Source organism: Sceloporus undulatus, chromosome 2, assembly GCF_019175285.1.
Source record: "Sceloporus undulatus isolate JIND9_A2432 ecotype Alabama chromosome 2, SceUnd_v1.1, whole genome shotgun sequence".
Lineage (NCBI taxonomy): Eukaryota > Metazoa > Chordata > Lepidosauria > Squamata > Phrynosomatidae > Sceloporus > Sceloporus undulatus.
The window spans coordinates 170,148,491-170,173,484 of record NC_056523.1 but is presented as its reverse complement, the minus strand read 5'-3'; the positions used below and the strand labels follow the sequence as shown (position 1 = coordinate 170,173,484).

The window sequence follows — 24,994 nt, the reverse complement described above, 5'->3', positions numbered from 1 at the left end:
CACAGGGGACATCTCTATGTTGTAATATCACACCCCCTAGGGTGGATGCAGACACTGCAAAACTACTCAGTTATATTTCCTACACATCTAAGTCCACTTACAAAGTGATAAATCCCATGCTAAATTCCAGCCATTATTTGTCCCAGTGCCTCCTACATATCCAGTGGAAAAGCCCAGTACAGTGGACCCTTGTTATACACTGGGGTTTGGTTCCAAGATCCCCTGTATATAACAAAATCCATGTATGCTCAAGTCCCATTAAATATAATGACATAGCAAAATGGTGTCCCTAATAAAAAATGGAACATCAAGGTAAATTTATACTTTTTTGGAACATTTTCAAACCGTGTATGCTTGAATCCATGTATAAAAAATCCGTGTATAAGAAGGACCGACTGTATTATCTACCACAATTGGCAGCAGGTCTCATGATATTATGGTAATAAATGGACTGAGAATTGTGAGATCCAGATTCAAGTCCCCACTCAGACATGAAAAACTGACTGTGTGAAGTGGAGCCAATCATTCACTCTTAACCTTTACTGCCTCACGGGATTGTTATGAGGATAAAGTGGGGAGAAAGGGAATGATATTTATTGCCTAAAACTGATATTTGCAGAAATGAAAGGAAGAACATAACTGTCACTAATACACAATAACTAATTACACAGATTACAATAATTCTACCTGCACAGCTAAGAAGGTGGGACATAACACCCATCATTCACTAAATAACAACACTAAAAACATAGGCTGGAACTTTCTGTTTATAATGTAGTGGCTTTTTCAAAATGTCTCCCTATGGAATGGGGCACATGTGTTCCTTCCAAAAAAAAATCCAGCCTGGCAAATGAAAGGGGCTAAATTCTTCCTATCACAACTGCACTTGTGTAGTAAAAAAGTACAAACCTCCTGGGCAGTCCCTGCGGTCACGATGTCCCAGGGGTGGCTCAGCACTGGCTAAGACCCCATGGAATGCTGGCATGCTTTGGTGCTTGCTAGGCCCTAGTAAGTCTTCTGCACTGGGCACCTCCCTCTCCAACGTCCGTGCTTTGCGGGGCACCCTAGTGATGGGTGGGGGGCCCCTGGCAGGAAAAGGGCCGGCTGGTGAAGGATCAGTTCGAGGCCTCAGCTTAGGCACACTCTTACAGGGCATTCCACTGCAGTAGTCAGGTGGCGGAAAGGTGCCAATGCCACTGTCCAGAGTTCGTGTCAGAGAACTACACACTGTCAAAATAAACAGAAGCAATGGTGAAAGATGGGAGTCAAAGGCCAGAATCCTGCTTGAAGATCAGTATAGTGATGAAGGTGTAGAAAGTAGTGACAGGAGAAAAAAATGCCACAGATGGTGCAGCCAGCACTTATTAGCCTAAATCCAACAAGCGCACTGGGACAGCACAAACCTCCTCCAACATACTTTTGCAAGTGCCTTTTCTGCACTTCCTTCTCAGTTGTGCAATACGAACTAGACTGAGGGTTCAGAGCTTTATTCCTCAGTCTCTACCTGGTTGTGAAGATACAGCCAATCATTTTCTAGCTGCCCCTAGTGTAAGCTTTTGGAAGTTAGCTCTACCAGACATAACTACAATGACAGAGCGCCACCATTAGAGTTACACTGATGCTGCAGGAACTCATGATCAATTATATATTTTCTTTTTCATTGTTACAGATAGTAGTTACTTTCAACTCCCAAAGTCTTGCTTGGGGGAGGGAATTTTGGACCAGAGTGTACCCATTTGAAAAACAAACAAACAATAACCAATAGTTATACATTAGTAATGCAGCCCTTTTCGAACAAATAAAAAGCATCAAGCAATGAATTATTTTAAAAAGCACTGTTCCAAGCTCTGGTAATAAGACCCATAACCTTTCTACAGAAATGAATTCTGTATAAAGAGCAGTAGTAGTTGTCTGGCTCACCCGGTTTCTTTCCCTCCCCACCACCTGCACAGTTCATAACTGCGCTATGATATTCTCTGCACATATCCTTTGGACAAACCTGGATTTTCAGATTGAATATCCCCACTACCTACAATTCATTTCCCTAGCTGGTTGGAGTCCTATGCCACTTACCTTGAAAATGCTGAGAGGACACCGACTCAGCCAGGCTGTCATCAGATGGGATCTCTTCTTGCAAAGTTGCATTGCGAAGCTGTGGGAAAATAGGTGAGATGAGAAAGGACATAAGGAAACTGAGGAGCTGGCATGGGCTGAGGTTGTGGAGTGTCACACTCCAGGAAGAACATCAGGATAGGTGAAGTCTGTGATGGTGCTCAGGAGTGGCTCACCTTATCAGGCGCCTCCGGGCAGGCATGAAGATGTCCAACAATGCCATTACGAGGGGGACGGATGAGACGGGGATCTTTGGCATCACGCAGGCCTCTCTGCAGGCCCTGCAGCTCATTCTTCTGCTCCAAGTGAGTCTCAAATGGGGCCTCTTTCCCATCCACCCTGCATCAGAGCAAAGGAGAATGACAAAACCTTCCCACACCCATGAGCCTCTCCACTTTTCAAATCCTACCCTGACCTCCTGGACACTGACAGGCTAGAAATCCCAGTCTCTCCTATGAGGATGGGGGGATCACCACTAAACAGCACACAGGCTGCCAAAGCCCAAGACACAATAAATGAGGCCTAGATTCAAACCCCACATCACCCCAATATCAGTTTCCAACAAAACTATTCCCTCCATAGCAAAATACAGGAACACCAGTACACACACACACACACTACTGGTTATCTTCCCACTCTCCGTATCGTGGTGGTTTACTACACAAGTGCAGCACCCAGAGAATTACATCTTTGACTTAAACTAAAATTGATGGAAGTTTCTAGCTGTCATGAAAGTGAAAAGCTAGCTGGAAACCAATACTTGGTGGTGGTTTAATGATTAGAGATAGGGAGAGGATTTTCACATAAGAGGGCTCCAAATCCCTGCCCTCAATTATTGGTTCATCCCCTACAACCCTTCCTCCTCTCTCCCAATGCTTGCCAAAAACATTCTCAGCTCAATATGCATCTAGTAATTGGGCTTAATGAAGGGGGAAAATGCTGCCAATTTCTTAATCATGATACATATTCTTGTTAGAAGATCAGAAACAGAATCCCTTGTTAAAACTACAGGGCATCATCCAGAGTCAATTTTATTTTGCTAACCTACCTATTAAGCAACTGCTGCATGAAGTTCTCTGCTGTTACCTCCTGATACATGAGGGTGAGCTGACTGTGGCCGGTGTCACAGGCATGGGGTCTGGGCTTGTCCAGGGCCAGGCCATTGATATAGGCCTTTTCTTCCTCCAGGGCTTTGCGTAGGTCTTCTGCCTTCTCCATAAGTTTGGAAATATTGAGGCTCTCAGCTTCCAAACGGCGAGAGGCCTGCTTGCCCTCCTTGACTTTGGAGGCCTCAGGCCTTCGGCTTAGGGCAGGCAGTTTGCTCTTGCGCAGGCCAAACCAGCTGGCTAGGCTGCTCGAGTTCTTTTGCTTGGCTTCACCTGCTGCTGAACCTCCTTTGTGCCTCCGCAGGACATTCTCCTCAATTCCTTTCATCACCTTCTCTTCAATGCTGGCTGGTGGCCCACCTTTACTCTTGGCTGAATCTGGACAAGGTGGGTTCTTGCGTCCAATGCTGGCGGGTGGTTTGGCTGGTGGTGGGCATGGCTTCGGCTCCTGCACAGGGGGCTTGGTGGGTGATTTGGAAGGTAACTTGGTTGGACTCCCATGAGGACTTTTAGCATTCTTTCCAGGTGGTGGGGGTTTGGCTGGATGCTTCTGGGACGGCGTTCCCAGCAGACGGTTTTTGGAGGCATGGTGATCTGGGTCATTCCCACGGGAGCCAACAGAATGAGAAGAGTAGCAACGAGGGGTTGGTTCACCACCATGACAAGGCTCATGGTACTTGAGGCTGCTGCTTCCACTGCCCAGCCGAGGGTGGGGGTCGGGAAGACCTTCGAGACGCTCACAGGGCCGGGCTGGGGTTCTCCCCTTCTCAAAGTTTACTGTCTCCTTTCCTTCAGCTCCCTTCAGCCTCCCAAGTACAGTGAGCCGTTCTTTGAAGGGCATGTTGGCCGCCTCAGGCATTGGCCGCTTGCCTGAGCCATTTAAAGCCTTCTTGGAGCCATCAGGGTTCCGGCGAGCAACAGGTGGAGAGTGTTTGCCCTCCGAGCCTGGCTTCTCCCGGCCACTGACAAAGGGGCAAGGCTCCAGAGAGGCCTCACTGGGAGGCATGGCCTGAAGAGGAGCTGGGCGACAGGCAGGTGGAAGTACCTCTGGAACATCTTGCTTGGTGTCTCGAGTTGGGTGGGAATGAGTGCTTATGGCACTGCTGAGGGATAGCTCCAAAATGTTCTCATATTCATGGGGCTTGTGGTAGCCAAAAGGGTCTGGGGAAGTGGGTGTGACTTTGGGGGGTACAGGAATGAGGTGCCGGCCAGCCTTGGGTGAGTGATGCCCTCCTGCGATATTGGAGTCTGTGGGAAAGGGACTGTCAGGGGAGCCCTTGCGGCTGGGAGTCGGGGAGTGGTACACCTCGTAGGTATTGCTACGACAGGGGATTTTGGAACTACGGGTAAGCTGGGGGCTGAGGCGGAGGGCAGCAGGGCTGGGCGGTGGTGGCATTTTCAGCAACTTGAGGACCTTGGATGGAGAGGGGATGGGCGGACCTTGCCGAGACTTGTCCTTGCCCTCACTTGGAGCTAAAATGCCAAGATAGGCTGGCTCCCCACAGACAGAGGCAGGCCCCAAAGCATCCAAGCAATTGATAGTCTGGATGTGCTTGTAGCTACTGACCTGGCCCTCAGGGCCTGCCACCAAGCAAGGTCCGTTAGGCTCCCCATTAAGCAGGGCACTGTCGCCTGCCTCCCTTAGGACCTGCTGCAGGTAAGTCTCCACCTCACCCAAATCCAACCTATGCTCAGCCAGAGCACTCAGCAGCACCTGCCCAGGGTGTCCTCTCTCGGCAGGGTCTGATTCACCAGCTTCATCTGAGGAAGAGGAAGAGCTGCCTTCTCCTTTCAAGGTAGGCTGCCTGGGCACCCCTTCTCCTTGAGACAGAAGCAGGCACGGCCAGGCTTCAGCAGTCACACCTTCTGGGGAGCCTGGCTGCCCAGGGTCTCTCCAAGGGGAGGGGAAGGCAAGTAGAGGGTCCATCTCTTCCAGGGAGCGAAGCACCTCCAGAATTTGGGCTTTCTTGCGCAGAAAGGGTGATAGAGCTTCCAGGGTCTGGGGTGTGTTGGGTCCAGGAGTGCCAACACAGGGCTCCTCAGAGATAACCTGAAGGGAGAAATAGAGGGACAGAAAAGCCAATGTTTGGATCCCTGTATCTGGGTTTCTTGATAATTTTTGTTATCCCAGACCCTACTATTGCAAAACACACACACACACACACACACACACACACACACACACACCTGCACTGGATCAGATCATTTATCCATTTAGCCCAGCACTGCCTACTCTGATTGGCAGTGGCTCTCTCAAGCAACAGTGGCTCTTTCACACTGCCAGCTACCCAAATGGGAAATGCCTGGGACTAAACTTCAACCTTTCCTCCTGTAAAATATAGTTGCTCTGTCCCTGGCAGATGATGCCTGTGCAAACCATACTTTCAGCACATTCCGTGGCTCCTTCTACCTTGCAGAAGAAATTCTGCAAACAAATAATTCTGGAGGAATTGTCAGCCTAACAGAGAAACTACAGGGTGAAATGTGGGATGGGAGGCAAAGCTGAACTAAGCAACTCTGCAGGGGCCCCTTTTCATATTGACTGGAGGATTCTAGGAGTTGTAGTCCAAAGAGCAACCTTTCCAGCTCTGTGATTTCTGGTCTTCATCTCCTGCTCCCAAGTCTGCATCTTCCATCACATAGGTATGTCCAACGGCTAAGCCACATGTTCCCTACTTAATTTTGGCACTCTAAGGAGTGAAGATTTCCATGCCCATCCCATCCCATCCCACACCACTGCAGGCCTGAAATGGTTTTTTGCCTGTTCCAAGCTCTTCTACCACACAGCATCTCCACCTAGGGAAGAAGATGGGGAGGCTCAATACTATGGCTGTGAACACTTCAGAACTCTCCTTCTTTTTGAGGGTGGGGGAAGGAATCAAACAGTGTCCAAAATTCACATGATTCAGCAAGAGATAGGAAAATGTGACAGTAAGAGACATCAGCAGCTTCTACAGTATACACAGCACCAAGCCATGCAGCAATGCAGAAATTAATGGGTCTGGGAACTGTTCCAAGAAACATGCACCTTCACTACCTTAAGCTGCTAAAAAACATTACGCAATATGGAATAACGTCAGACAGCTGGATGCTGCAGAACTAGTGCTAGCTGTTCTGTCCAGGGGACAGTGAACAAAGGAAGGCTTGAAGAACATACCTCTCTCTGTAAGATGCAGCGTCCCACTGGAAATGATGTTGGGACCTTCTCTACTGTGCCTGGTTGAGAGCCAGATGATGGAACAGAGAGTAAAGAAGCTTGATGGGCTGGTAGCTAAGGAAAGAATACACACAATGAATGACCTCAATGGAACCATATCCAGGATCTGGATACATATGAACAACAAACTACACACACACGGGAGAGGGGGAGGATGGGAACTATTTCCGTCAAGTCCTAGACTTCTTGAGAGCATGTGAAAATCAAGTAACCACTGACAGGTTTACAAAATCAACTCCTTCACCAGTGATCAGCACACAGCCATTGCCTAACCCACAAAGGGTGTGAAGTGTATCCATACACATTCCCCACCGATATGGGTTGGGCCCTGGGCTCTTGTGGCACTGGGCATATGCATGCATGCATCATGGAGCTCAACTACTGAATGACCAAGACCTCAACAGTAAATGAAAGGGTGGTTATGAGGTGTGTGTTTTAGTTATGTTTTTATAACTTTTGTACTGTATATTTTTGTAATTGTAATTTTTTTTGCTAGTTGACTTTAATTGTTGTTTAGATTTTTACTGCAATGATTTAAATGATTTTATTTGTGAGTCATCAAGGTCCCCTTTCTGGGAGAAAGGTGGCATAGAACTGAAATAAATAATAAAATAAATTGATGGTATGTATTTTGCACAGGGCAAGAATACCACAGTTATCGTCAGACAAAGGAGAGATTTACAGTCCAAGAAAAGCATCCACAATTACTGTTTTCTCTCTCTGTCCCAAATACTCCCAAAAATGTTTAACTGAACCACATGCAATTTGTGCAGACTGCTCTGCAGAAATGCATGTGGAAGATGCAAGAAAACTGCACCATTATGGAGGAAAAAATTCTGCTTCAGTGGGTGCTAGGCAAAGGTAGATGAAAAAGGGGTGCATGTGTGTGTGTGATTGAATTACCATGTGAGGACAGAAGGACTTACAAGGGACACTGGACAAATACCTTACCATACATGAGCTATAAGATCTCTGTGTCTCTCACTGTCTCATCAGGCCAAGGAAACATGTGGCTCTCTTGAACCTATTGGGCTACAACTCCCAACTTCCTTTACATCTGACTATGCTGGCTAGAGTGGATGGGAATTGCAGTCTAATAACACTTGGAATGCTACAAGTTCCTAAGCCTTGGTCTAAACAATACAAAGAAACCTTTTCAGCTGTCAGTTATAATTACAGTAAAAAAAACACAACAACATATGTGCCTATCTGTGTGTGCACGTCTGAGCAGATGGTGCATGCATGCATGCATGAAGAGAGCAAGAGTCAGCACATGCTAATCTGTTATGTGTGAGGGGGAGAAAAAGAGAGTTTGAGGGGACATACCTGGGAGAGAGGACCAGAGGTCAACTTCTGGTGGAAGAGGTCGCTGAGGGCCTGGTTCTGCCTCTCGAGGTCAAAGACCCGCTTTTTCAGCTTAATGCATTCCTCGCGAAGATCCTGAAGAAAGGTGAGGAGTGAGCACCACTGCACTATCCACCGAGGTAAGGAAGGGCAGCTGCACTATACCCCAGTTTTCCCCTCAGGTGTGAACCAACAGTCAAACCCTAAACAGTAGCTTAGAGATAAAGGAGAACCAACCAGAAGGTGACTCCAGGGTATTTCTATCATGGAGTGGCAACAGATGGCAGCTAACCAAGTGTAAGAGTAATCTGCCCTGGGATATATTATAAAGATGGGGGAGGGTGGAAATAGGACAGCTAAATAGTTTGATCCCCTGTGTTTATTAAGCAGTAGGTCCCCTGTAGTTCAGTGGGTCTTCCTCCTGGGTGAGAGTGCATAGCATCATGGATTTGCTTTCTATGGGCCATTACAGACGGGCCTAAGAGGCGCCGTCCTCGCGCCGCGATTACGCGCGAGGGGCGGCGCTTCCGGACGCGCCTTGCCCCTTGCGCGTAACCGATGAGTCAAGATAGCGGCGCCCTATACAGATGAGCGCCTCCATCTTGACGTAGCGGATGCTCTGCGTCCACACGTCCAAACCCAGAAGAGACGTCGCGAGTGCATGCTTTGGCACTCGCAGCATCTCTTCCGGGTTCCTGGAAGGAGCGCGATTTGCGCGCTCCTTTTTTGCTCCGTAAGGGAGTCGCGCGGTTTGGCTGCTGCGGCTCCCTCACGGAGCAAACAGCAGCAGCCCAAGACCGCCCCTTTTGGGAGGTCTGTAACGGGCCTATGTGACTCTATTACATAGGACAATCCTAAAGATTACTGTATATACTCAACTACAAGTAGACCTCATGAATAAGTCAAGGGCAGGTTTTGGGGCCAAAATTATGGATTTTGCCATGACCAATGGATAAGTCGAGGGTAAAACTTGGAGGCTCCTTCAGTGTGTGTATGTATGTGTGCATACAGCAGGAGAGACTCTAACTGAGGCTTATTGCTTCATCATTTCAACTTTGATTTCAACCTTCACCCAGATAGGGGCCCTGGCAGGAGAGGGACTCTGTTTAACAGCAATTAATCACTCAGGACTCTTTCTGCTTGGTGCAAGGTAGAAATAAACTACTCTGCTGACTGCATGGGGAAATCTGCTATCACATTACCATACTGAGCCGTAAAAAAGTCAACCTGGGATTTTGGGTCAATTTCTGGGCATAAATTTTTAGACTTATAGATGAATATATACAGTAAAAGCAGGCAGTTTCCAGCCAAAGGCCTCTTTTTCTTTTCCTCAAGGAGATTTGACATAGATCAGAAGGCTCACCTTTTGATTCAACAATGCTTGCACCACATGATTGGCTACCTGAGGAACAATAAAAAGCAGACATGAGCAAAAAGGCTTCAGTAGTGAGAGCATAGATTGTGTCTCACAAGAAAGACTCTAATGGAGGAAAGTAGGAGAAAGGCAATACCTCATCCAGGCAGCGTTCATAAGTCTCTCGCTGGTTCTCATTGGCTTGGGCCAAAGCTGAATTCTCTGCCTGGGGAAGAAGAGCAGAATCAAGACAACATGTGAGAGAGAGTATGGGCCAGAACTCTGCATCTCCTCTCCCAGTGGTAAACAGGAAAAGGGAGAAAGAAAATCTTGTGAAAGGTTTTGCATTGCAATGTTTCAAAGCCACATGTTAAGCCTCTGCCCCAATGAAAGGTATAGAGGGGTCAAAGAACACTACTTGTATATATATGCCTGTGTATAAGTCGATTTTATACATAAGTTGACACGTTTTAGGGTCAAAATTAAGGATTTTGATATGACCCAAAGATAAATTGTGGGTCATTCTGCTGAGAGGGGAAAACACCAGGAATGCCTCAGGGGCCAGCTGCCCCAACCACTGCCATTTCCCCACCCAGGCATTCAAAGAGGCCTCTTGCCACTCTACTTAGAGAAGGCAATGGTTCCTTTTTTTGATTAAAGTTAGATATTAATTCTAACCAAAAAAAGGAACTATTCCCTTCTCTGAGCAGAGTGAGGAGAGGCAAGAGCTTGTTCCATCCAGGGAAAATCTAAAAGAAGCACTGACTTCCTCTACACTCCTCCTTTGAGGAGAAGTGTCAAAGAGTCATCACTGCTGCCGCCATTTTCCTACCCGGGAACTCAAAAGCGTGACATAGCAAAGAGAGTAGAGGGGGTTGGTGCTTCTCTTAGGTACTCCCAGGACAGACTAAGCTCTCACCTTTCACTACTCTACTCAGAGAAGGCGGTGATTTCTTTTTTGGTAAGAGTTAAGGTACATTACTTATATTGACTTGTGGATAAACTGACCCAGATTTTTTAATTGATTTTTTGACTAAAATTTCTAGACATATATGAATATGGATTGCAGTGCACCCGTGTCATACGCTGAAAGCCGCGAGGGAGCGTGCGGGGCACAAGGGGTGGCGCGTCCCATTGAGATTAATGGGGCGTGTGCCTGTGGCGCAAATGCGCCACCGCACCACTGCGCCGCCGCCGCATGCACAAGCCCCATTACTTTCAATGGGGCTCGAGCATACGTTGGGTTTTTTTAAGCAGGGAGGTCCGGAACGGATCCCCCACGTAAAAAGGGGCTCGCTGTACTTGGTGTACTGCTTTGAGCACTTGACTAGGACCCTCAAAACCAGAGTTCAATTCCCCACTCAGCCATGAAAACCCACTAGTGACCCTGGATTAATCACCCACTTCCAGACACAGAAAACCCCATTATAGGTTTGCCTTAGGGTCACCATAACTTGGAAGCAACCTAAAGGCACACAACAAACAAACCACGTTCTACTTCAGTGGACCACTAAGTCTTCAGAAACAAGTGCTGTGAATCCACCCCCTTCCCACCTCCCCAGGCAGGCCCAAATGACATATCTGCTCATGATCCCAGGATATCAAAGAGCTTGTGCAAAGGACTTCTATGTAAGCTCAGTTATGCCAGCACAAGATAGAAGACATCTTCACATGGTATGACTTGCTCATATTGAGTCATGCACACAAGGCTCTGGACTCTGAGTCAGCCAGCCGGGTGATATTTAAGGCTTTTGGAATAGATGATCCTGCCTCACAACAGCAAGGGGTCTGGTTTGGGATCCAGGTTTTTGTGGGCCTCTAGGCTTCTTCCCCCATCTTCAGCAAGAGGATGCCACTAACATCTCTTCTACAATAAATTCTAAAAAGGCGTGGGCAACTTCCAGGGGCTGAGACAAGGTGCATTTTCTCCTGCAAACCCACCAATGAGCTACAGTTTATAATGGGGAGGGGAATCCAGTGACCCTCCAAATGATGTTAGATTGCAACTCCAGCCCCAGTCAGTTCAGCTAATGGTGAAGAATGCTGTGAAGTACAGTCCTACAACATCTGGAGGACTGCATGAAATCCCATGCCTACTTTAAAACAAGGTGTGCTGGGAAAGTATGCTTGGTTGGAAGCTGAACTACATTTCTCAGAAGTTTCTTGCTTAACCTGTTTAAAAGTAAAGTGCTGGAGAGTGGCTTATGCCATTGCCACTGCACCACTAAACTTTGAGAGTGTGGTGGCAAATGAAGCTAGGAACAGGACAGCAAAGACAGAAAGAAAGTTCTGATAAGGTCTCACAGCATTACTTTCATCAGTCCTTCAACTGCATGTACAGTCCATCCTTGCCATATGCGGGGGATCTGTTCTGGACCCAATCACCCTGCATAAGGCAAATTTCGCGTATGATGGAATCCCATTCATTTGAATGGCAGCACACGCCTGCAGTGCCCGCACCATTTTGTCCCTCGCTGGTCACAATCCATGTAAGCTCAAAGCCGCATACAGCGAGTCACGTACAGCGCGGGCGGACTGTACTCAGGTCTACTGGGGAGAAAGTGGAACCCTTTAGCAAAAGAGGCAAGAACAAAACATGTACCTCCAGCTCACGGAGTCTTTGAAGAAGCTCCTGGGTTGTCATTGGCTCACCACCACCGCCTTCTGGCTTTGTCTCACCCGGTAGCTTGGTTTCAGACATCATTTCCTTTGAACAAAAAGAACAGAGTTTTCTTTCTTCAAGCAAAGAAAACATTACTGCCCTGACATAGGAGTAGATGCCTACCAGTTATGAGCTCCCACAGTGCTACCTACAGAAATGGTGCTCCCCAACAACAGATGAGTTGGAAGAGTCTTTCTGACAGAGACTTCAAACCTTTCAGAGATGGATGGTGGGCAAAAATTCAACAAGCCCAGCTTGTTCCCTCACAGCATCTCCCACATGGGCAAAGCTGCTTCTACTGTACTGAGTTTCTGTCCAACACCACACAGAGAGTAAAGACACCTGAGCCCCTATGTTCAGCTGTTAAGAATTGCAAAACAGAGGGAAAGTCAATGCCAGCTTATTTACTTACATTAGTCACATTTTTGCCTTATTTTTCCTTTAAGGCAGAGATTCAGAACCATGGATCCTCAAATATTGTTGGACAATGTTCAAGGATTATGGGACTTGTACACCTGTATCCTATTTGTTAGTCCCAGTGAGAGTACGCCTACTGAATCAATTGTTAAACGGTGAGTTAACACATAAATATAATTCCACTCATTCAACATGTCTGCTCTAGTTGAGATTAATGTAACTTTTAAATCACAGTCAACAACATTCGATGAGCCAGGTTTGGGAAACACAGGGCCAAAGAATTTAATCTTGTTACACAGGATGCCATACATAAGGGTGCCCACTCCACTTAAACATCAGCTCTCTCTAATACAGTGTCTCCCATTTAGGGTTAAGTGAGAGTTGCCTAATCTCCTTCCTACTGCTGCCCTTGTGGGTCAGGAATGAAGAAAGACATCAATCCCAGGGTTAGGATTAGGGTTGACAGTATAACCCATTTAGTTTTATTAGGAAGAACAGTATATTAGTAACTCAAAGATCACTCAGAAACCTGCAAACCTTTTCCTGAAGAGAGTTTTAAAAACCTTTCTTGTTTGCAGTTCCCCACTATCTGTAAATCAGATGAAAAAACTAACTTGAGTCAATCTGATTTGGCAGCTATTAGCTCTGTGTTGATAGGATCACGTTTCGACTACTGCTACAAATTGTAGAGTTATTCTTGAAAAGAGTCCAGAAGCTTCAGTTGGTGAAAAATGCAATAGTTATGCAGATAACTGGTACAAGGTATCAGTAACATATTACACCGACACTGAATGAGCAACCTTGGTTATCAGTTATTTTTCAGACTCAGTTCAAGTTGTTGCTTTTAACCTTCAGAGCCCTAAAAAGGCCTGGCTATTTAAGGAAAGGCCTGTCTATGAAACTGGTCAGCAATTAAGATCTGCAGGAAAGGCCTTCTCTAGGATAGTACTACCCATGGAGACCTGCATCTGCCAGGCACACTGTGCTATTCCCAATTTGTGAAAAGCACTTCCTTTGGAGCTACAATTGATCTTTGTGCTCACTGCTTTCAAGAAACATGCTAAGACACATCTCTGGAACTTAGCTGTTAAAGATATATAGTGTGATATGTATTTCATGGTTTTATTAATGCTATTTAGCTTTTAAGGTTTTATTTTACATGTGAATGGCTTCACTGGCTTTCTGGGAGAAAACAGCAATATTATTATTATTATTATTATTATTATTATTATTATTATTATTATTCAATTTTTATTATGAAATACTATCACAATAACAAGGTGAATTAAAATATACAATCCAGAAAAATGATACTTCATATACAGTTACGTCTCTGTCTAAAGTAATTGCTGAAGAAAGGCATAACTCAAAAATAAGTGACACCAAGAATCAAAATGCAGCTGTTGGCTCATCTGTATAACAGGTCACTTCATCAGAGTACTTTGTGCCAATGATATCCATGTGCTCTCGAGGATCCTTCTTTGTCCCCTTCGTCTTCATTAATAAAGCCAATAAATGGTAGCAAGACCATTTCAAACTGTCAGAGGAGACTGTAAAGAGCCAGGTGGACTAACAATCTGCTTCTGTTTAAAGTAGCTTCACATATTCACATTCTCCACATCACTCAGGAGAAGGTAATAGTTTTAAGCTGCTGCCCATCCGCAAGTCCCCATTCCCAGCATGCTTATAAACTTTCACCTATTCACCAGATTCAAGTCTAAACAGCTAAACTGCTCACAAATACACTTGAGAAAGTAGAGAGCTCAGTCCTGTATCATGCTTATCGGACTGCATAAACACCCACAAGGCAGCTTTTCAGCAGGTGAATGTCTTTCACAGCTTTTCAGTAACCTAGATTACATGAGCATATGTCACCAACAGGTCACTCAGCCCACAATCTACACTACCTTCTGGTCCTCTCACTTTTATCAGGTGGACAAGTTTCAAGCCTGAAATATCTACTTTCTTTGTTGTTAGAACCCTCAGATACACCTTCTGCAAATGCAAAGGAGTGTCTTAGAAAGAAAGATGGGCATACGCTTTAATTAAAGAACCAGGCACATCTGAATATATCTCAGCCTAGGAATTTGTTTCTAGCATTAGAACAACCAAGAACCAGAAATCCTTTGAGATCAACTGCAAATCACTCTAAGATCCAACAAAAGACATTGGTTCTGTGCTATAACCCTGGATCTCAGGGCCTTGAACATCAACCTGAGTGAACCATTGAAGAGTTGGTGCATAAGGCAAAGGGAAACAGTCACCAGAGATGGGAGGTTTTCAGCTGTGTGGAAAACAGATCATATCACAAACAAGATTTTCTCATACAAACCCAGCAAACCTTCCATTTATTTCAGTATAAGTTCCTCAGGGGGAAATATAGCAATCTTGTGGTGAATGCAGGTGGATCTGTATGGATTTTTATGTTGCAAACAATGAAATATCCCTGTCTCCATTACCTTTTGCCTTAGCTTTAACAAAAGATCAGGAAGTCGACACTATAGCAGGCCAAATCTCCACACCGTCTTTAGTTGGTTTCACCTGAAAAATAAATGAAGTTCAAGATTAGGGGGAAAAGGTTCAATGTCACATTTACCAAGATTCAGTGTTGGACATGATACCCAGCTAGGAACTGTCATTTTAAAGAGGCATGTTGAGAACTCAGGAGGAGAAGTGGAAGGCCCAGAAAACTAGTGATGTATATTTTTAGCAGAAAGGCCTCTCCAGTGTGTTTCTTTTCCTCCAAGAACTTCCCCCTCGCCACTCTTTAACTCCACTTTCTGCAAACTGCTACCCCAAATGTCAACATGGTCCAAAATGAGCTTTAGCTGAGTTAGAAGCTGCATCCAATTTTCCTGGATCTAAATGTAATACTCTGGCTACTATATCCCACATTTGAAAGTTGTTGTTTTATTTCTTACCAGCCTCTCCCCATGGATCGAGGCAGTGAACAATTAACACATAAACAACATCAGTTAAAAACATATCAGTTACAACACACATCAATTTAAAAGGTCAAATAACAATGAAGATGGATAGAACAATCACATATATATACATAATTCCTCTCCCTTTGGGCAAGAGAGGGTGGCGGTTTTAAATAATTCAGAAGAGTTGAAGGCTTTCATGGCTGGCATCCATAGTTTTTTGTGGGTTTTTCGGGCTGTAAAAACCCACAAAAACCCATTCAGAAAAGCTTTGTTACACTCTAATACTGCTAGATACCAGCAAAGAATTTCTAGCACTCTCAGCAACTAAGTGCACGGGACCTTCCCAACTCTTAAGAACAGCAAACTAGCTCCACAGGATGTCTATGAAGTTAGCCACAAAACTAGACTGGAGATAATGTGTTCATAGTTTTTTGTGGGGTTTTCTGGCTATGTGACTGTGGTTTTCATTTGCATGTGCTGGGTCTTAATTTTGATCTTTTTCAGGACTGGTAGCCAAACTTTGTTTACTTTAAGGGTTTCTTCTTTCCAGTTGAAGTTGTCTAGGTGTCTGTGGATTTCAATGGCTTCCCTATGCATGAACAATGTGTTCATTTGGCATTAGCTGTGGCTTTGCTGCAACCAGGACAAAAGTTGGAGAATGGGAGGAGGGCTATACAAAATGAAATCTGAAATTAAGTATATTATCATAACATACGGAATCCAGAATTTGCTGGTGAATTTTTTTCGTTTTACTTTCTCCCTCACCCCTTTTCCTTTACATAAACATGTCCAATCAAATGAGAAACAGTAGAGCTCATAAATGGTTCAATCCAAGTAGGAAATAAGGGAGCATCTGTCCCCATTACCACCTAGAAGAGCAGGAAAGGAAGTCCATCACTTGTAAGGGATCAACCTGCAGGGTTTCACATAAATTCTTACACAGAATAATGCTGTTAATTTATAAAGTGACCAAGGTTCTTTATGGAAGATCAGCATAGCACAGTGAGTACAATGGGAGGCTTTGACCAAGAAAACTCTAGTTGCAAATCATCACCCAGCCATGGAAGCTCATCGAGTGATACTGGGTCAGTCACTCGCAAGACTGCCAAAAGAATAAACAGAAATAGAAATACAGAAGAAACTGTAAGCCATCTCAAACTCCCAGAGGAAAGGTGGGAAAGAAATACAAGAAAAGCAAAGATACCAATAATCATTTCAGGGGAGAAATTCCCCTGAATGAAGCTCCAGGCTAGGACAATAGTGAAAGTGGACCAGGCTAGTAAATATGTGTTTGCTTGCAGAAGACCGAATTACATTTGTTAAGAAAAACAGTTCTCAACTTTTCTTGTTAAGAAAACATAAGCATGTCAAGAATTTGAAGACAGTGGGAAACTATGTCGTATCTATTGCTCCTTGGAATTCAAGCAACAGAACTGAGATGCCTGGAACATAACTTATTTCTTAGTTTAACACAGCTTCCTCTAGTCCTGTAGAATTTGATTGCACTCAGTGGAGTTTATCAAGACCTGGCTATATTCTCCCTATTAAATCAGAACCTCCTTTTGCAGACCTAGCCCACCTAAATACAGTATTCTATCTTCTGAATGGAAAGACCTCAGCTTTGCAACAGGTTTATGGCATGATCTAGTTAGTGGGAAGACATTTGTACATGATATCCAGGGGCAGGAAAAAGTAAACTATTGGGAGCAAGAAAGATTCACTGCCAAACCGATGCCCACAATATTATAAACTTTCTTCTTCAACATGAGCAGTTTCTTTATAGGGAGCATGTCCAGGCAGACAGGCTTCTGGTCTTTAGGATTTCTAAACTCTTGAATGGACCTACTTTGGGATCAGCTAGAGATCACAATATTCTTTTTACATTTTAGATTGGCAAAGTGATGTTTTGAAGACAGACAAGGGATTCTTCACTGCTCCTGCAGAACAAACCCAAGTTTGCAGTTTGGTTTTACATATGTACATCTCTCTCTCTCTCTCTCTCTGTATACTTCATTTGCCATCAGTCCTGCTCCCCACCCCGTTCACAGGTGGGCAAGATGATACTATGAGCTCCAAGGTGCCTTGTTTTAAAAACTCCTTTTATGTCATTTTTAGAGGCCTCCCAGAGTGGTGTTTTGTGTTTATCATTGGAGGGCTCCCACAGACCTGACACCACTCTAAAAGCCAAAAATAAAAAAACAGAAATGCATGCCTGGGCACTTCCAATTTCAGTTAGGTTATAGGAGAGTACGAGCAGTACTCCAGTAGAGCATTGTAGAGCATTGGCAGGCAAAAATATAGTTCTCGTAGAATCACAAGAGTTGGAAGGTATTGCAAGGGCCATCTACTCTAACCCCTGCCACATGTTAACAATACTCCTTGTTGTCCCTGTAGCATTGATGTTGCCCACACCTGCCCTAGCACATCAAGGAATACACAGTGGACCCTTGTTATACGCTGGGGTTTGGTTCCAAGATCCCCCGTGTATAACAAAATCCGTGTATGCTCAAGTCCCATTAAGTATAATGACATAGCAAAATGGTGTCCCTTATAAAAAATGGAAAATCAAGGTAAATTTATAATTTTTGGAACATTTTCAAACCGTGTATGCTTGAATCCGTGTATAAAAAATCCGTGTATAAGAAGGGCTGACTGTATATGTCTTTTTTTTTAAAAATATGTATTTTAAATATGATATGAACAAATACATTTATACAAATGTATACGTGGTGTAGTGGTTTGAGCGTTGGACTATGACTCTGGAGACCAGGGTTCAAATCCCTGCTCAGCCATGGAACCCTCTGGGTGACCTTGGGCAAATCATACTCTCTCAGCCTCAGAGGGAAGGCAAAGGCTGAACAAATCTTGCCAAAACAAAAAAAAAAAAAAAATCAGCCCTGCCTCAAGATGTCCATAAGTTGGAATACAACCTGAGAATGCACATGTTCACTCTTCATCTTACTTTTTTCCTGACAAGCATTCAGAACATGTTACAAACTAACAAAAATTACTCAGAAAATCATGGAGTAACGAGTACCTATTGAATATCACAAGAGCTAGCAACCAGGCCCAGTCATTTTAGCTTGTTCTTTCTTCCACCACCCTCTCTCCACAGGCATGTTGAAAACTAGCATAATGTTTTCCTCCAGAACTCATTCCAGGACACATGCATTACTCCTGTTTTTACCACCACCAAAAAATGTGGACAACGACTCACCAATGTCTCTTGCATTCACTGTTTTTTATTTGGATCATCCTATGGCCCATAACCTAGACTCAGAGTTGGAAGAGACCACAAGGGCCATCCAACCCAAGCCCCTGCCTTGCAGAAAGACACAATCAAACACACACACACACACACACACACAGACCCCAACAGACGGCCATCCAGCCTCTGTCTGAAAATCTCCGAAGAAGACTCCACCATGCTCTGAGTCAGCGTCTTCCACTGTCAAATAGCTCTTACCACGGGAGGGTCTTCCTAATCTAAAGCTAAACCTAAAGGTAGAATCTCTTTTCATGTAGCTTAAATCCACTGCTCTGTGGGCTAGTCCCTGGAGAAGCAGAAAACAACCTTGCTCCATCCTCAATGTCACACCCTTCAAATATTTAAATATGATTATCATGTCATCCCTTAACCTCTTCGCCAGGCTATATACCCAGTTCTTTAAGTTGCTCCTCATAGAGTATGGTTTCCAGTTCTTTCCCCATTTTGGTTGCCCTCCCCTGGACACACTCCAGCTTGTCAACATCCTTTTTCAATTGTGGAGCCCAGAACTGGACACAATATTCCAGGTGACAAATGACCAGAGCAGAATAGAGTGGTACTATGCCTTCCATTAATCTAAACACTATACTTCTACTGATACAGCCAAGAATTGCATTGGCTTGCTTAGCTGCTGCATCACATTCCTGACTCATCTTCAGCCTGTGGTCCACTAAGACTCCTAGATCCTTTTCGCATGTATGCCATCAAGCCATGTGTCACTCATCCTATAACTGTGCATCTTATTTTTACTGCCTGTGTAGTATCTTAAATTTCTCCCTGTTGAAAATCATTTTGTTAGTTTTGGCCCATATTTCTAATCTGTTAAGATCATTTTGAATTCTGATCCTGTCCTCAGCGGTATTAGCAACCTCCTAATTAACTGCCTCTCCAACAGGCTAAAAAGCTAGCATGGCATAGTAGTTTGAGCGCTGGACTAGGACTCTGGAGATAGTGGTTTAATTCCCCACTTGGCCATGGAAACCAACTGGGTGACCATGGGTGAGTCACACACCCTCTTAGCTGCAGAAAACCTTAGGGTTGCAATAAGTCAGAAACGACTTGAAGGCAATAACCAACAACAATGAGCTAACTTCACGGTTTGTTTCATTACAAGGAACCCAGAGAAAATATAATCACAGTGTAAGAACCTAATCATAGAATCGTAGAGTTGAAAGAGACCCCAAGGGCCATTCACTCCAATGCCCTTCTGCAATGCAGGAAGACACAATCAAAGCACCCCCAACAGATGGACATCCAGCCTCTGTTTAAAGCCCTCCAAAGAAGGAGACTCCACCACTCTGAGGGAGCGTCTTCCATTGTCGATCAGCTCTTACTGTCAGGAAGGTCTTCCTAATGTTGAGGTAAAATCTCTTTTCCTGTAGTTTGAATCCACTGCTCCAGGCCTTAGTCTCTGGAGCAAGAGAAAACAAGCTTGCTCCACCCTCAATATGACACCCCTTCAAATATTTAAACTGTGTAATAGGTACAGTCAATCGGGATAGAGGATGATGCATAGAAGCCTATATCCCTTTCGGTTCCATCATTTTCTAAGGAACTGGAAAAGCTTTCCAGAACTCCTTGAAACTAGCTAGGAAAAAAGAACTGGGGTGGTGATAGAGGGCAGCCAGGAAAGATGTCCATAGCATATAGACAATGTAAAGTTTAATCTTCTATGATAGTTCACGTATGACTAGAAAATCCATACACACACACACACACACACACACACACACACACACACACACGTATTATGTCTTCCACCCTTGGACATGTATCTTATAAACGCAAACTTCAGTTGAAGATCGTTTTGGACATATGATCAGCTCATAATTAATGTCTATGCTTAACCTATAAATATATCCTATGTTTTTCCTTTTTCTCCTCCCTTTCTGGGGAAGCAAATTAAAAATATGTTATAAATTACACATGAATACACCATTTGTTTGCTGTTCTTTGAAACAGGACCCAGAATGTTTAGATTATATATATGTCCCTGAAAAAAAAATATCCAATAGGATTGGGAAGGACTATGAAGGAAAATTTCTAGTTTTCATTCAGCTCCAGGAAGACAATGCAGTCTAGCACACACAACAGGCACAGAAAATTACCCAGCATACTTCTTTTGGGCAAGGAAGACTGCCAGGACTTAGATTGCTTGCCTATCACATAAAAAGCATCCCTGCCCCCAAACCTAGATTTATTAGAAATATCTGCTGTAATCTAGTCATGAAGAAAAAAAAATCCACATATGCTCAGAGTACTTCAGATCTTCCTTTTCAAGACCCAACTCCCATCATCTTCAGCTCTTATATGAATTTAGGAACTCACACCATATCTTAATTATTTTAACACATATTTTACGGCAATAGTGTTGCCATTGCAATGCACCTTAGCTCACATTGTAACTCAGAGGTGTGCTCTGACACCTTGGACATTTATTTAGTTCAGTGGTCCCCAAACTGTGCTCTTTAAGAGATTTTGGACTTCATCTCCCAGAAGCCTCAGCTCTGTTGGCCAACAGCCTGGGATTCTGGGAGCTGAAGTCCAGACTCCCTTAAAGAGCAGTTTGGGAAACATTGATTTAGTTAGATGGTTACTTAATGCATTCCAGGACTAAGTGCTACATTGCTTCCCACGCTGAGATCTGGCTCCAAAATAGCCCCTGAAGAGCTTGAACCTCTTTGGGTAAGGCCTCCTAGTTCTGAGAAAAGAACTGGAACCAATGGGCTAGCCACTGCAGCATGAAGGTGGCATGAGAGAGAAAACCCTGATCCCAGAGTTTTCCAGTGGTAGCCTTGCATCTTTGGTTTCCTCGGTGACACACACACAGAGGGTCTAATTAAACCTGGCAGTTGGGATGTTTGGGTCAATGGTTGCTTTGAGATGCTCCAATAAGCAGCACGAAGGATTCTCCTGTGGAAAGGCTGGCTCTTGTAATCTTCCAAAGCAAGGGTGCTCCCTATTTCCCCTTGCCAAGATAACCCCCTCCAGCAGCAGTGTTAATGGGGGGTGCAGACCGTTCCAAGTGATACCCTAAGAAGGGGTGACACCACTGCTCCTAAAACATTTGTATTGTGGCAGAAACAGGCTGTGGCATTTGCCTGTATCTCTTTAAAATGCTGAAGAGATGGGGTGAGTGGGGTGAGGATCAGTAGGAGAAGAAAGGAGATGCCCCTGGGTTGTTGTTGTTTTTAAATTAAAATTTAAAATGTCAAAATTTGGTTTAATTTTTTAAATTAAAACTTTTTTTAAAAAAATTCTTTTAAAATATCACATTTCACCAGATTTTCACTTTAATCACATGAAACCATGTATACATAAACACATTTATTCTGTGTATATGATATTGTAATTCAGGGGTAGGCAACCCTTTTGAGCTGGGGGCTGGGTTGCTGTCCCTCAGACAACTGGGGGGCCGAAGCCAAAATAAATAAATAAATAAATAATGTTTTAAAAATTAAATAAATAAATAAACCGGGACAAATGTAGGACAAATTTTTCAAATGGAGGACACTTTTTTAAATAAAAAATGGCGGACAGGCGAAAAATTGCTGATTTTTTAAAAAATGTTAAGATAAATGCATGTTTCTGAGGCTTCTATAGACAATTGCCCCACCATGCCCCTTGCGCGAGATGCCAAAGGCCCCAGCGGCAAGCGGTGGCAGGACCGGGCTGGGGCCGGTCCCAAGGCCTTGCCGGGCCGTATCCAGCCCGCGGGCCGCAGGTTGCCTACCCCTGTTGTAATTGAAAGATAATTTTTAATTTTGCCAGTTGTTTATGCCATGTTAGATTCAGTGATATATGGGAATTACGATTTTTGAGTAACGCAAGTACAAACATTGCATTACTAAGGATTCTGTATGGGTCGCCATGAGTCGAGATTGACTCAAGGGCAATTAACAACAACAAAAAATGGGTGTAGTATGGGAGGAGGTCAATGGAGGGGGGGAGGGTGACACCATGAGTTACCACACTGGATGGCACCAACCCTAGTGACACGACTGCCCCCCAGAATCCCTTGCAGACAAGAGACCCACATCTCTCCCCCATGCTGCACATCTTTCCTTAGTGACTCCTCAGCATGGGCAACCGGTGCTGCACGCCAAGCAAACATTCCTGCGTACATACCAGCCGTGCCAAGGTCTAGCATGATATACTCCAGGCGAGATCGCAGCCAAGGGCGCCCAGCTGACTCAAAGCAGCAGTGTGCTGGGAGGACTGTGTCTCCTTGGCTGCATTCCTAGTGGGGTATTGGGGGGGGGGTGTTGAGGTGTAGCACTGGGTAATGCCAATGTTTACATATGGCTCAGCACAAAGAGACTAACCCCAGCTTGGGAGCTGCAGGGAATGCAGACATCTGGAGGGCTAATGTGAAGTCGAAGGCTTTCACAGCCTGCACCCATAGTATTTTGTGGCTTTTTCGGGCTATGAGGTCGTGCTCTAGAAGTGTTTATTCCTGACATTTTGCCATCTGATGTCGCTGGAATCTTCAGAGAAAATAATAATAATAATAATAATGATTTTATTTCTTACCCGTCTCTTCTCACAGCTCTATATAAAGGAATATGAATCTTCTCTGAAGATGCCAGCCACAGATGATGGTGAAATGTCAGGAATAAATTCTTCTTGAACATGGTCTCATAGCCTGGAAAACCCACAAAAAATGTGGAGGGCTGTTGGGGGCGGAATCCACTTAAAGTAAGAGAAACAGCTATAGCCAAAAGGAAAACTGTCCTAAAAGCAAGGGTCCTTGAAATGTAGAAGTTTATGAAACGGGAGGAATTTCTCTTAAATTTGAATGAAAAGAAAGTGGGGCCAAAACGCATTCACTTAAAGGCGCTAGTTTTGCGTAATTATGTGAATACGCATTGCATTCGAACTGGCTTCCCATTGCCTGAAAATAGCATGCCATTACCCAAATTTACATGTAGCAGTCTTTCATGCAATAACGTGAAACCACATGATTGCATTTGGATTGACTTCCCATTGCCCGAATTTACATGTAGCGGGTTATCACACAATAACGTGAAACCCCATGATTGTGTTCAGATTGCCATTGGATTATACTTCCAATTCCCCTTGTCTGATAAACTCCCTAAAGTCGAAGGCTTTCATGGTCAGCATCCATATTTTTTTGGTCTATGTGGCCATGTTCTAGAAGAGAAGGATGCCAGCCACAGATGCTGGTGAAACGTCAGGAAGAAACTCTTCTAGAACATGGCCACATAGACCAAAAAACCCACAAAAAAAAAAATATGGTGCTTGAAATATCCAGCATCCTCCCCCTTCTCTCTTTCTCTCTCTCTCAGCAACCTCACTCCAACTAATATCCTTCCCACTCTTCTTAGTACATCCCAAAGTCATAGAGGTGGATGTCAAATAAAACATAAGGAATACAAGATCCAATTGAAGCAGACAGTCCATTATAATGTCCACCCCCCAAAAAAAAAACCATCCCAATATTGTTTAGGGACACATAGGTCCAAAACACACTGCAGAAATAATCCAGTTTGAGACTGCTTTAACTGCCCTGGCTCAGTGCTAGGGAATCCTGGGTTTTGTAGTTGATTGTGGCACCAAGCTGTCCTACAGAGAAGGCTAAATGGCTGACAAAACTACAGTCCCCAGAATCCCCTAGCATTGAGCCAGGGCAGTTAAAGTGGTCTCGAACTGGATTATTTCTGCAGTGTGTTTGGGACCATAGTTCCCACACAATCTCCCCAAACATACATCTCCCTTCCTTGCCCCCTTTCAGCCTCCACCCCACTGATGCTCCAACCCCTTCACACCCACTTCACCACCTTCAGAGTCTCTCCCCCACTCCATTTCTCTCACACACACACATACACACTCACAACCACAAAAAACCCACAAGGGACAAATGCCCCTCAGTCAACCCTAAACAGGAGGTCCAGAAAGGGGAGCCCTCCCCTCCTCAAGGGATGCCCAGAGTCGCTGCCTCACGTTTTGTGGCCCCCCCCCATGAAACACACAAACCACACACACCAAGGCAGCAGCATCCTGGTCCCCAGATGGCTCCCCGTGGCCTCCATTTTCAGCCTTGCTTTGCCAGAGAGAAACCCTCGTCCTGCTCTCTGCCTCCTCCTCCTCCGTCAGCCATTCTCCTTCAAGCCCAAGTCCCCCCACAGACACACACATGCAATGCCCTTCAGCCTTACCCCCTTCGCCCCGGGGAGGAGGAGGGCGGCCTGGCCGGGGAAGCTGCCCCACTGAGCCCCTCTCTGCGGTGGAGAAGGGAGAGGAGGAGGAGGAGGAGGAGGAGGAGGCCCCGGCGCCTTTGCGCATCCTCCCGCCAGGCCCGGCCGACTCTGGCGGCTGGCCCTGCGGCTGCTGCTGCTGCTGCTTCTATTGTTGGGCGGAGGAGGAGGAGGAGGGAAAGGCGCCAACCTCGGCTCCGCCTCGTCAGCCCCAACGAGGAGGAGACTCCTCTCCCTCCCTGCCTCCTTCCCTCCCGAGGGGCACATCCCCCACCAGCCTCAATGCTGGGGCCATCCCCAGAGGCACACCAGAGGCCCCCCAGGCCCTCTCCTCATCAAGGGACTTCTCTCTGCTTCTTTGCTTCC

The 24,994-nt window shown here is 45.0% G+C and overlaps 1 protein-coding gene across 4 annotated transcripts in view; it reads right to left on the bottom strand.

Annotated features, from left to right (window-relative positions):
• NCKAP5L (NCK associated protein 5 like) overlaps nt 1-24,994 on the bottom strand; it is a 69,347-nt gene that overhangs the window by 5,711 nt on the left and 38,642 nt on the right. For 2 of the 4 annotated variants that reach the window (XM_042452787.1, XM_042452790.1), the window contains exons 2-11: nt 14,672-14,753; nt 11,736-11,840; nt 9,291-9,359; nt 9,143-9,181; nt 7,762-7,875; nt 6,376-6,489; nt 3,161-5,268; nt 2,289-2,451; nt 2,074-2,152; nt 910-1,227 (exon numbers count right to left, since the gene is read on the bottom strand). In XM_042452787.1, coding sequence (XP_042308721.1) covers nt 910-1,227; nt 2,074-2,152; nt 2,289-2,451; nt 3,161-5,268; nt 6,376-6,489; nt 7,762-7,875; nt 9,143-9,181; nt 9,291-9,359; nt 11,736-11,837 — 3,106 coding nt within the window. In that variant the 5' untranslated portion in view covers nt 11,838-11,840; nt 14,672-14,753. Of the gene's footprint in view, nt 1-909; nt 1,228-2,073; nt 2,153-2,288; nt 2,452-3,160; nt 5,269-6,375; nt 6,490-7,761; nt 7,876-9,142; nt 9,182-9,290; nt 9,360-11,735; nt 11,841-14,671; nt 14,754-22,943; nt 23,334-24,589; nt 24,714-24,994 lie in introns of those variants that run through there. The other 2 variants (XM_042452788.1, XM_042452789.1) reach the window with 2 other exon arrangements.